At 44.5% G+C, this 13,532-nt stretch overlaps 1 protein-coding gene across 1 annotated transcript in view; it reads right to left on the bottom strand.

Annotated features, from left to right (window-relative positions):
- SFMBT2 (Scm-like with four mbt domains 2) overlaps window positions 1-13,532 on the bottom strand; it is a gene marked incomplete at its 5' end in the record, with an annotated part of 147,036 nt that overhangs the window by 23,573 nt on the left and 109,931 nt on the right. The window contains one exon of the mRNA XM_008575467.1: window positions 2,552-2,661. Within this exon, the coding sequence (XP_008573689.1) occupies window positions 2,552-2,661 (110 nt within the window). The remainder of the gene's footprint in view (window positions 1-2,551; window positions 2,662-13,532) is intronic.

Raw genomic sequence — 13,532 nt, 5'->3', positions numbered from 1 at the left:
GTTGTGATCCGTTGCCGGTCACGAAAAAAGACAAAAAGGAAAAAAAAAAAAAAAAGAAAGATACAAATTTTCTCTTCCAGACAGCTGAAATGAACTACGTCAGAATCTATTTTTCCTTTTCTATGTTTCATTTGGAACAGCTACCATATTCTTGGTTTTCAATACCCATTGAGGACTAACACTCATAATATGATAAACTCCTTACACTCCTGTTCAAATATTGCAATAATTTCTTTAGAAGTATAAAAGGAATGGTTATTGGATAAATAGGACAAAGATCACCGAGGGACAACTGTAGATGATAGTGTTAGTTTATATCCACAGGTCAAAACCTTTTTGAAGGTAACTTCATCCTCTGAAGTAAATGGACCTTTACTTGTAGGAAAAAACAATCAGAAACCCTAGATGCTAAGTGACAGCAATCACACCTCCCTACAGACAACCTCATGTCCTTTCTTCCTGAAAACACTCCGTAGTGTTATAATTCAGCTCTCACAACCACCCAAAACACCTGAATGCCTTAAATGCAGGTCTCCCTCTGCTAAGTTAATTTATTCATGTCAGAAAATATTTCTGCCTTTCAGCTAAATGGGAAGAAGCCAGCTCTCTCTCCTCCCACTTACACCAAAGAAAATAGCAGAGTTGTCAAGATTTAAAAAGTTGTCTTTTATATCAGAAGGCAAAGGTGACTCAACACAGTATTATAACAGGAAAGCTCCTGCTGACTGTAAACCTGTCATCATTAGCAGCTGCTTTGAGATGCTACTATGATCTAACACAGCTGAAACCCAGTTCAGACAGACATTTTCTCATTATAAGTTGCTGTGTAAGATTCTGCAATGGAACTTACTGTCATATTTGATATAACAGGTAATACATTGCCTTTACAATTCAGCAGAGCTCCATTTCATCGTGTCTGTTTTGATTGTATCGGGCTGGAGTTAATAAAAGCTCTGATCGACTAGGTAATCTAAAAATGAACACAAACACTTGACAATGAACTCTCCCTGTCATTTTGGTATCTGGAGCAAGTTTCTGGCTTATTTAGGAACAGGAGAGATTTTTAATGGAATTTAAGATGTTTGTACTTTGACTATTTCCATATCCACTAGGTGTATTTGGGCTGTAAATAGATTTTGCTGAAAAGATTTACAACAAAAATTTCTCGTATAAACACTTGCTCAAGTTTTCTGCCACCACTACTAATATGACCTCATAAGGAAATGTTCTACTACTGCTGATGATCTCCCCCTTATATAAAGTAGAAAATACAGAATATTTGACAGAAAAAAAATGTGTTTCATTTTTTTCTGAGCTATGGGTGAAGCTCGCTTAAATATTTCTTGGGCAGGAAAGGGATGATGAAATGTAGTCCACCTTTCTCCAGCATTCCACTTTATACAAATCAAGTCTTTCCTTATTTACATATATTCTCTTGAACTTTGTGATTTGCCAGAGTATCATTAGACCATAAATGACTTTTGCCGAATCTAAAATTACAGAGCTGTTCAAAAGACACCCTGGGAATGCCGAGTGGGCCACTGACAACGACTGCTGGGTAACAGCACAAAATCTTAACCTCTCCACTTGGTATGAGCATGAGTGAATCATAGAGGAAGATATTACTGGTCATACAGATTATTTAATATTCCTCAATTTTCACTATGAAGAGGATAGGTACCTTCTTTAAAGAAGAATGTAGATATAGTCTAGCCACTGCAAAGTGGCTCACTCTTTAAAAAAAGCATCCTTTCCCAGATGTTATTTCTAAATGATATTTTAGGACACCATTATGAAAGAAGTCAACCAGTAAGATGTTCTCTATTTAAAAACCATAAATGAATATTAAAAGCCCTCTCAGAAAACCAAGCAATTATTAAGCATAAAGTTACCTTGAGAAATGGATCTTTTTCTATGTACCTTCTAAACAACTAAGTTCAAGCACATCAGTATAGTTCCTGCTCCCAATTTCAGAGGTCAAGAAACTTAAAGCAAAGCAAAAATGTCACCTTTCCAGTTTGCAAATTTTCAAATAAAAGAACAAAGTTACCTGACTACATGTCGACCCAGGGCCCAATGCCATTTTACTTAATTCAAACCAAACAGATATCCTGGTTCCTTTTATCTTTTAAAACTGTCAACTCCCAGAGCAAAGAAAACATTGTGTTTGGCACAAACTCTTTGTATTAAATATTAAGAACTATAAACATACATAGTATTGAAATGGTAATGGATAGCCTTTCTCTATAATTTTTTCTCCTTTCAATCAAATAATCTATTGGCCCTGTAACACAGTAAGTTTTTATTTTGAACGTTTAACATAATAAAACATTAGTCAAGCAAATCTACACTTTAGGAATCCTAAGGCTTAAGGCAATTCTGGATAGCCAAAACGCCAGTAAATCTCTATGGAGTACACTAAACTGCAGAACGACTGTCCTTCAGTTGGTTTCCATTTCTCTGGGCTGTGTCAAAAAGAGGAATGCCAAGTTTCAAAGTAGCAAGCAAAGCATTACAAAAACCCTCATTTTCCAGAATTGATATCACTTACTTTGCTTTGAGTGTCTCCTCCTGAAAATTCCAATGTGGATCTTCCACCAGTTGTAACTCTCTTAATACTCTCCCAGGCTTGTAGGCTGCATTAATTATCATGCTAAGAACCTGTTGGGAAAAAAAATAATTGCGATGAACCTCGACTGCATTTATTCCTGCTAAAGCAAGAATGCTTTTGAAATTACACTGCCGATGTCTAAGATGTGTTCATGATGCACCCACATCGAGTGCAGGACTGTAACTGAGTTTGCTAGAACAATCTGCAGGCTAACACTGAGCTGACTCACCATCTAGGAATAAAAAGTATGGACCGCTCACTAAAGGAGGCAGCAAGCTCCCAGAACTCTTCTTGTTGCAGAAAATCTGAACCATTTCCTCCTTATTATTCTTCAACACAACAAGGAGAAGCTGATTAGAAGAACACAGATTGAAGCTACTAAGAATTTCACTCTATTTAAAAAAATTTCATAAGAAACCAAGAAACCGAGACAATATACTAGTGCCAACACGTCTGGAGAGACATTTGGATACCTGTAAGGCAATAACAAATTATGGGAACTCACCTCACGTATGGACATTTAACTTGAGGACAACTCTGTCAGAGATGTGAGCATTTTAAAAGAGAGTCTGGAACATCTAACACCATCCAGTACTGTATTTCATCAAACTACCTCCTCACGCCCAAGTCCAAAGTCCAAGAGCACAAGCACGTGCTCGTGGCCTGTTGCGGGTCTCCCAGAAAGACCTGGCACTTCCGTTCTGAGAGTCCCAACTGCAGGCTCTGGTGAGATACGATGCTTCTGTTAACCTTAATGTGTGTCTTTAATAAAAAGAACAAGGACCTTAGGCCTTCCAGGTCACTCGCCTCTCCGTAAGCAAATCAGCATTAACTATGAACATTCATGAGTTCTGGCATGTGCTAGGGCTGCTGCTATTCAGATGGAGAGCTTAAAGGGCGTGAAAGTGCAAGCAGAGACCTTGGTGCTGAGCTCCACAAAATGACCATCTGTTGATGCTCCACTGTGCGCCAGGAACACGGACAGGAGGAGCACACAGTGCCTGCCCTCCTGAAGTTTCTCCCAATCCACGCACAGGGCTCGCATCCATGTTTCAGAGCACAATGCCCCTGAGAAAGTAAGACAGCCCCTGAGATGGGAGGCTGGCATCTCTGCAGAAGCCTCTACTATGTCCGGTGGAGATCAGCACGACATGGACACGAAGGAGGTGGACATGTGGTGCTAGAACTTGCATGTCACAGTTTTCATGGGTCCGGTGTATTTTGGAATGAAACTGGCCTGCTTTGTACCCTGCTTTTTACTCCTGAAAACAAAATAGCTTTCTCATATTGTAACTAAAGACTCTATTTCTAAATATTTTACACTATGCTGTCAGCTGGCAACTGTCTTTTCTTTGCCTGGGTAGCATTTGCTGTCCCGAGGGCCCCGCAGCTCGGTGCCCCGAGGACACGGGTGGGCAGAGCGCTGAGAAGCCAGGGCCAGGCCACGCAATGCCTGTGTTTGTGTCTCTGCATCAGAATGATCATCTGATTTTACTGTTTACTGTCAGTACGATTTACAAAACTGAGTTTAAAAATAAATCTAATTAGAACTGGCTGCAATAATGCACAGTGTTTATCAACAGACAATAAAATTTCAATGGATTTTTTTTTTGTGTGTTTAGCTCAGAAAACCCCAGAGCTACATGTTATCTGCTGCATATTGAGGTGCATTTTGTAACTGTGAAAGAAAAGGCCTTCCAGAGTTCAATTCAGCCTGAGAACAGGCCGCAATGACATTGTAAAAAGCATTCAATATTGGATATTTTTCCCATGGCTCTTCCTGAGGCCATATCATTTGTTTCTAAATTCAACAAGCTCTCTATAAAACTCTGGAACTGTGAGCTGAATAATTTCTGTACACACAACATCTTAGCATATTATAGTTACCCCATGTAAATAAGTGGACAGCTGCTATCACTAGCCAGAGTTAGATGAATTACTGTACCTTGCAAAATATTGGAATTCAATTCATTATGTTCTTGATCTGAGGGGGAGTGCAGAGCCTGCCCCCAATTAACTATAGGATCTTAGGGCTGAAGTCAATGAATGTATTAACAGTAAACTGGTGGGAGGGGTTTGGGGTGCCTCTAGGAGGAACTCAGGCTGGAGCAGAGTGACTCATTGGATTTCTTGGAGTTCCCCAAATGTCTATTGAGAACATACTACTATACGCATGTTCCCCACAGTGCATTACAGCCCAAAAGCAGGTATTTTTGTAGGTGGACAGATCTGGGACCAAATCTAAGTTCCAGGCCTTAGAAGCAGTAAATCCTTAGGCAAGACTGACTCACCTCATCTGCACACAAGGGACTGCCATATATCTGGTTCACAGAGATATTACAGGAAATAAGGTAACATCTTGGCATGCAAAAAACACTTAAGGGTAGCCCTCTTCTTGCTACCAACACAGTCCTCATCAACCTGCAAAATAAACTCTGCTGCCCTTCAAACTCTTCATCCCCACTGGCCTACGTGTAACGTTTCAGTCTGCAGGTTTGGAAAATAACTTGCCTTGGGATCTCCTTGACTCTCTAGCTACTGCCTCCTTTACGGAACCAAACTCCTCAACAAAAAGCAGTCTCTACACTTTAATAATTCTCCACCATCACTCTGACTGTCAATCTACCAAATCCTATTTCCTCTCCAACCTCTACACAAAGTGCCTTGGGAAGGGCCCCGTGACTAATTACCACCTCCAATGAGCACTCTCTGCTCCCGGGACCTGTGGCCTGGCCTGAGCACTCCTCCTGCCCCAGTGTCAGGCACATCATGTTCTGAGTGGCAGGGATCTGGGTGTGGAAGAAGACGGGCAGGCATGAGGGAAAAGAAAGCAAGAAAGGAGGAGAGCACTCAGGTCCTGTTGTGGGTAATTTCTCAGGAAAAGGAGCAAACAGCTCAACAGTGCTCGGCACACTGCACCACCCAAGAAACGTGGGCCCCTTCCCCATTCCCTCGCTGTCACGCACAATCGCAGCACTCAGAAGACTGTGCAAAGCCAACAGGATTATTTCCTCTGTCACCTCATGCACTTATGTTAGTCCGTGATTTCCTATCCTTTCCCCTTCTCATGAAAACTTCTCACCAAACACCAACATGGAGGTATTTCCCACCACAACTACATCACACGATGAGGGTCACCACATCGTGGAAAGTGCAGGAGCCACAGACCAGGCAGGCAGATTCCTCGGCATCCAAGGAAGAGAAACACTTCAGAACATAGATGTGGCTCCCACAGTACAAGCAAGGTCGACTGGATGGGAAGGAGATGGGTCCCAGTCTCGAAGGCTTGTGATCTGTGGGATTCTAGTGTCCCTGGGGAGAGGGCTCTTTGGGGTAGACTTTTAGAAGGAGACTAGACCAAGGGGAAACATGAGGGGGATATTCCTTCTCCTGAGGGGTCAGAAAAAGGAGGACAAAAGGAGCTCCTGGTATGATCATGGTTCCAACAGAACTTTCTGCTTTTCAGATTATCCAAGGGCCACAGTTACAATAATGAACTTTTTACAGAAATGAGCACACATCAAAGGCCCAAAAGATTTCTTCTTTTCAACTTAAAAATCAGAGGAAATGGAGCTAATTTTATGAAAAGTTTCGGTTTTTTTAAGTAAAATGGTAAAGAATTTTTCTTGTATAATCAGTAATTTCTCCATCAGTGGGGCTTCTCTGGTGCAAGGTGTCTCACGCGGAAAGTTGCAAGAGGAATAACATGAGGATCACACAGACTTGAACCCCTGGGGCTGTCATTGCAAACAGAGCCCTAAGGAGGTGCAGAGCAGGGTTTTTATTTTAATAACGAGACTCAAACGAATGTCAATTAAAAATGGCCCCTCTGCAAGAGGAGAGTTTGGATTTCAGAAGGACTGAACAGCGGGGCCTCTTTCCCTGCGTCACGTCATGCTCACCCTACGCACGGAAGGGTCGTGGCGTGTTGTGGCGGCATTACTTCTTAAATGCTCAGACACAGAAATGCCGTCAAACAACGGAAATAAAGGAAGATGTGCTTGTAAGAAAAAAGACATAACCTTCTAATCAAGCTAGTTTTGAAAAGAAAACAAGGCAAATAACTTGTCAAAGTCACTCGCCCCTTACAAGCAGGTGTTTTCATTTTGTTTCCTCAAACACCGACTGCCCTTGCATGCTCCAAGATCGGGGTGATTTCTGCATTGAACACACTCCAGAAATACTACCTAACTATAACCGCAGTGTTCCTCTCTCCTTTCGTTATGAGTTACAAAAGCTAGTTTTGAAAAGAAAACAAGGCAAATAACTTGTCAAAGTCACTCGCCCCTTACAAGCAGGCGTTTTCATTTTGTCTCCTCAAACACCGACTGCCCTTGCATGCTCCAAGATCGGGGTGATTTCTGCATCGAACACACTCCAGAAATACTACCTAACTATAACCGCAGTGTTCCTCTCTCCTTTCGTTACAAAAAAGTTACAAAAGTTTTAACAATAACAATGTGACATACTTTGCCAAGCCTAGAACTCTATCACTCGGGCCAGCTCTGACCTCTCCCTTCCTTTAGCTTCTTTCCGTGAGCTCACCTCCCCTGCAGAGAAGGTGACAGCAGCACCCCCAGCCAGGTGTGGGGCCCGCTGAGCTACCCACTGCACCCCTCAGTCTCATTCAGAGATCACTCCCCAATGGAGATTATAATTTCAGGAATTTTTCACCTTCACCTCAATGATCAAAGGGAAAAATTCACCATAACCTGAGTCCTCGCTCAGTCTCATTCAGAGATCACTCCCCAATGGAGATTATAATTTCAGGAATTTTTCACCTTCCCCTCAATGATCAAAGGGAAAAATTCACCATAACCTGAGTCCTCGTCCACCTCAGTCACCAGGAGCCCAGCACTCCCAGGACAACCCTCCACCCAGAATCCGATTCCCACACGGCCCTGTATTTTCCCCTGGTCCAACCCAATCCCCAGCCCCTCCCCTCTCCCTGATCCCCTCCATGATGTCCTCTGAGCTCAGGCCCATCAGCAGCAAAATACCCTTTATCCTGAACCTCTTTTTGGAGCCTTCTTTTCCATCTTGTAGTTTTCCCTTCTGCTCTGGACTGAATAATGTCCTCCCCAAATTCATTAGTTAAAACCCTAATCCCCAAGATGACAGTCTTAGGAGGTGGGGACATTGGGAGGTAATGAGGGTTAGATAAGTTCTTGAGGACGGGGCCCCCAGCAGGAGACTAGCGCCCTTACAAGAAGAGAGGTGAGGCCGCTTGCTGTCCCTCTCCACCTGCTGAGGACACAGCGACAGCCATCTCGAGGCCACCTCACCAGAACTGCCCATGCCAGCGGTTTTGGACTCCCAGCCTCCAGAACTGTGAGAAATAAATGTCTGCTGTCTAAGCCTACTGTCTGTGATGTTTTGTCACAGCAGCCCAAGCAGACTAAGACACCTCTGCTTCTCCTTCTACGGCATCCTTCCCCTTAGCAGAGAAACATGCAGTGACATTTCACATCTCCCTTCAGCCATCTCATGCCTCTGCTCTCCTTTATGGCAAAATCCTTAAGAAATGTCTACACTACCGGCTCCTTTTCCCCACCTTCAGGCCTCTCTGGAACCCAATCCCACGGGCTTTCTGCATCCAAGCCTTCCCTCAAACTGGTCTCCAGCAAAACAGAAGTCCTTGCCTCGGCCTCTGTGCTCTCCATGAGTGGCAGTCCCCTTCGTCCCCTGCTCATTCGCTCCAGCCACACCAGCTTGGGGCTCCTGCTGTGTCCCACACAGCCTGGCCTCTAGGGGCCTCTGCTCTCATCCCCTTGGTCAGAATGCTCTTTCTCGGGATGTCCTGGCAGCCCACCCCTCCCCCATCGGGTCCTTACCCCAAAGTCCCTTATCAGAGAGACCTCCCTGGACACCTTCTCCACAACAGCACCTTTCTCCTTCACTCTGCAGCCTCTCACTGATCGTTTATCATTAGCATAATAGGATTTTTTATTATTTACTGTTCACCCCTCTAGAACACACACACCAAGAAATCAGGATCTTCGTTTTCTCTGCTGCTGTATTCATAGTAGCTAGAACTACAACAGCAGGTGCTCAATAGATATTTTAAAAAATCTGTTCAATGAATTTCAATATAGCCCCTGAAATTTGGTAAAATTATTCTGTTCATCTAAAAATTAATGACAAATTCACTCCAAGGATTTGATACCATCTAATCTATGTGAATGGAGGCCCAGGAGATACCATTTGCTACTGACTTTCATTGCCACAAAATCCTACGGTATGATGAGGAAGTTCAACAAATGTATCTTATCTTCTTCACGGGAAGATAATAAAGCCTTAACAGAAAAAAATTTTGCACTTTCCCTTTGCCAGCCTTCCCAGACAGTATCTAGCATCCTGCTAATTCCTGCGTCATCGCCGTGTGTGCTGGCACTTTATCCTTAGTGGGCTAGCCCATGTTCTGCAGGCAAGGCTGCTTCAGACTGCTGGCTTTCCGGGTTGCTACTCGAAGGCTTCCTAGTTTTTAAGTAAAAGTTGTTGTGACAGATCACCAAGAACAAATGCTCAGGGATATACAAAGTGTCTTCAAAAAGTTCATGGAAAGATTTGTACTCTCTTAATTCTCTTTTCCACAAACTTCTTAAGTACTCTCCTTTAATAAAGGAGAAATTCAAACAAAATATCACAGAACTCCCCAAATGTTAAAAATAAACGCTATCATCAAAACAGCGAGATGGAGGGAACCTGCTGAATGGATTAACCACGTTGCGGAAATATAAACTACAAACCACGACTGAAGCCAAATTCCAAACTGCCAGGTCTCACCTGGAAGTTCCAAAACTGGAGGTGACCAGGAGCTGCGGTCACTTTACTCCCGCCCCTGCCCTGCGGGGGGGAGGCATCTCTGACTCAGGGCTGGGGACAGGGGTCTACATTCCAGTCCAGGGGGGAATCTGAGGCTCAGAGCACAAACACAGCTCCAGCTGTGCAGCACTCACAAGGTTTCCCTGGAACCTCCTGCTCAGACCAATTTTACGTGTCAGTGAGGCACAGCAGGGGCAGCATGGGGTCCAGACCCCTAGTGTATTAGTGAATTTCTGTTGTTCATTACAGAATATCCCAAACTGGGTAACTTACAAAGGAATGAATTTATTTAGTACAGTTTCAGAGGCTGGGAAGTCCAAGGTGCAGAAAACACATTTAGTGAGGGCCGCCTTCTGGTGGCCACCTTGGCAGAGCAGAAGCTCTCTCTGGTCTCCCTCATCTCATCTCTGGTCTACTCTTCCTTACTCTATCTTTTCATGTCAGGCGTCAGGCGAGTCCCAGGTCTCATCAGCACCTCAGCTGGGGTGGAGAGCTGTGCTGGAGGGAAAAGGTAAGCCCAGCACGCTGACCACTCCAGAAGCTTCCTGCAAGTCCAGGCTTCATGTGGCTTTCTCCACAGCCTGCTTTTAAGCACCAGGAAGTGGAAAAAGGGTAGCAGAAAATAAGGTGTTATACTCCCGCCTTTCAATAGAAAGTACAACTTGCCAATGTCCCCTCTTATCAATCAATGGCCCCTCTTCAATTCTTGGACCTGCGCTGCCAAAACACAGCATGTGAGGTGCAGCTCCTGCCCGCGGCAGAGACAGCCAATCGCAGAGCAGCCACCAGCTGCCACCACTGAAAGTGCTGCGAAAACGTGCAAAGGGATTCCCCAAGATTCCCTGCTTAAAATCACTTGTTTCTCTTTTTTGCTAAAAAGAGAGGTTACACATTGGCAGTTTTTTAAACCAAATAAATTGTACGAAAAACCTTGGTTGTTCCTCAAATCTCTGTAACCCCCCGAGGGATGTTCTCCTGGGATACCGTCCCCATGGACTGCAGAGACATTACAATTCTTCCCAACAGGTTGTTTCCAGAGTCATTTTTGCCAGCAGCACTCAGCCAGTCTTCTCCTGTTTTCGTCATGTGTCTTTATCAGAAGCTGAAATGTTCATCTCGGAATACACCAGTAGCAGTAAACACACCAGAGCTGCACTCTCCTTTGTCTCCTGTGCCTAGGCAGCTCACTCACTCACTCTCTTCCACATGCAGACACGAGCACACGCACACCAGCCTGACACACCTACATCAAGTAAGCACGGCTGGCCTGGTGGCTCATGAGACAGCATCTAAGTTATGAAGCAAAACTTCCCTGAACTTCTCTGTGCAATATTCTAGGAACACAGGGGCAACACTCTGTGCAATATTCTAGGAACACAGGGGCAACAAGACTCTTTGTCACATAATGCTAACAATCACACAATACTACCCAGATCTGTAGAATATCTGTCTTTTGGGGGTATCTGGAACACTGGGGAGACTGGGGGGGGGTATTTGGGATAGAAAAGGATGGTCTCGCTTGGCAATGATCCTACTGGGCACACAGGTTGGTTTGTGATAAATGCCATCACTATGGTCTGACAGGTCCCACCCTCCACAAGATTGGGCCAGGCATCCTGTAAAATGCCCAGCATGTGAGGGACCATCTTCCCACTGCACCTGTGCCTCCATGCCAAGGCCTGCTCTGAGTTCATGTATGGGGGATGCCCAGGCCTGAACAGTCCATCTGCTGACTCTGGTCCCAGCTTCTTGCAGGTCATCTATCCGCCTCACTGCACCCTCTCTGGAATAGAGGCCAGACTTGGCTCTTGGTCCCTCTGACCCCACTGAAGTCCAATACCCAGGAAGTGAGTAGAGACATGCATTAACAATCATTTTTTCAGAAATTCCTCCTCTCTTGAAACATGGCCCTCCTCTCTTGAAACAGAGGCATTAACTAGTCCTAGAGTAGACCAGAGGGAAAACAACTCTCATTTCACCTTTTCTAAAGAAATAAAAGTATTTAAATTTCTAATACCACTGGTGGCCAAAAGCAAAGTGCTCTGTCTTAGCTTCAATGCTCTTTAAGTGACACAGAATGTGAAGCCATCCAGAGTCTGATGCTGAAGCATTAGTGTAAATATTGGCTGGTGGAGCTTATGTTTTTCTTGCACTCATGGAGCTGAAGTGCTTGCATTTTTTCCTTTTTCCTTTCTCCCTGCTGCATGCGTTTTCTGACCACCAGCAAAAAAACTAGTTCTGTCATCAGACAACTCCTCTGGACTGGCTTTTAAATTTGGCTGTTGGCACCTATTGGTGAATTCATCAGGGATAACAATTTTGACCTCAAAAGATCATTTAGTAAAGTAAAATAGCCAACCCATCAAGAGAGGCTCAAGCCAAGGTCACGATGTTTGTTAACACAGCTGGCAGATGACGGAGCATCTCATTTGAATAGGTGGAACATGCATGGAAAACAGGTCTGTGAAAGCTTTGAAGAAACCCTTTGGTTTGATGTATTTTTGTAGCTGCTGTGCCTCATCCTATCACTCCCAATGAAAACAGGCACAAACACAGGGACACACCATCACACATCAAAAATGTATTCACAGCAGAGAGCCGGGCGGACTGAGGAGCCAGTGCTCATTCTAAAGTCTTACTTCATATTGTGACAAATTCTTACATGTAATCCTGGCCTGATTTCTGTTTGGATAGAGATGAATGTCTGCAGGGATCTATGGTCTGGGCCAATGTACACAGTTAACCAGAGGTCCTACTGCTGAACCACTTCGCAGAGCCAATCATGAGGCGTTGCCTCCCCCTCAATCACCATTCTCTTGTAGCTGTAAATTCCTCGTCTATGGAATCTACTCACTACTTAGGCTGAGCAAGACCCATAACTGTTTGATCTGACGATATAATGCCTGTATTAGTCCGTTTCTGTTGCAGAAACCTAAAACTGAATACCTAAAATTGGGTAATTTGGAAAGGAATGAAATCTATTTCTCTCAGTTTTGGAGGCTGGGAAGTCCTAAGTCCAGGGAACATATCTGCTGAGGGCCTTTTCCCAGTTGGGTGACTTTCTATAGGGTCCCATGATGACCAGGGTGTCATATGGTAAGAATGGGCTGAGCAAGAGAGAGCTAACCTTCTCACTTGCTCTCCTTTTAAAGCCATCAGAACCACATACATGACCACCCATTAAGCCATCAACCCATTACTCCATGAATGGATCAGTTCATTCAAGAGGGCACAGTCCTTACAGTAGCCATCGGAATCACACCCATGATACCTTGTTACTGCCGTGAATGGATTAATCCATTCACAAGGGCACAGTCCTTATGATCCCATCACCTCTCAAAGGCCCCACCTTTCAAATACCATAATTGGATGCTCCACCCTTTTAACTTTGTAACAGGGGGGGTCAAGTTTCTAATATATAAGCTTTCGGGGACACATGTGACCCATAGCAATACCAAACTGTGTTAAGGTGAGCTATTAAAAATGAAAGTAGCGGGCTGGCCCGTGGCTCACTTGGGAGAGGGTGGTGCTGATAGCACCAAGGCCACAGGTTCAGATCCCTATATAGAGATGGCTGGTTGGCTCACTTGGGTGAGCGTGGTGCTGACAACACCAAGTCAAGGCTTAAGATCCCCTTACCAGTCATCTTAAAAAAAAAAAAAAATGAAAGTAGCTCCAATCTGCTGCTAAGTGAGGACGTATGCAAAGGGCCTAGGACACCACCAGGGCTGGACAAGACTCTCAATGTAGACCTGGGCCCTTTCTGGGCCCGTCCTCCTGTGCAGTCCTTATAGTTAAGGAGCTGTAAGAGTCCTTCCCGCTTTTCCTTATGCAAAGGGCCTAGGACACCACCAGGGCTGGACAAGACTCTCAATGTAGACCTGGGCCCTCTCTGGGCCCGTCCTCCTGTGCAGTCCTTATAGTTAAGGAGCTGTAAGAGTCCTTCCCGCTTTTCCTTCCCTTCATCCTGCAGCAGCCTCGACACTCCAGCCTTTTAACTTCTTTTCCCTCTTGCTGGAGCAGGCTGCCTGGCTCACTGGAGAGAGAGAGAGAGAGAGAGAGAGAGAGAGAGAGAGAGAGAGAGAGAGAGAGAGAG

This window comes from Galeopterus variegatus, unplaced genomic scaffold (assembly GCF_000696425.1).
Source record: "Galeopterus variegatus unplaced genomic scaffold, G_variegatus-3.0.2 Scaffold1194, whole genome shotgun sequence".
Lineage (NCBI taxonomy): Eukaryota > Metazoa > Chordata > Mammalia > Dermoptera > Cynocephalidae > Galeopterus > Galeopterus variegatus.
Note: the sequence above shows the minus strand (reverse complement) of the source record. Positions and strands in the feature narration are given on the sequence as shown.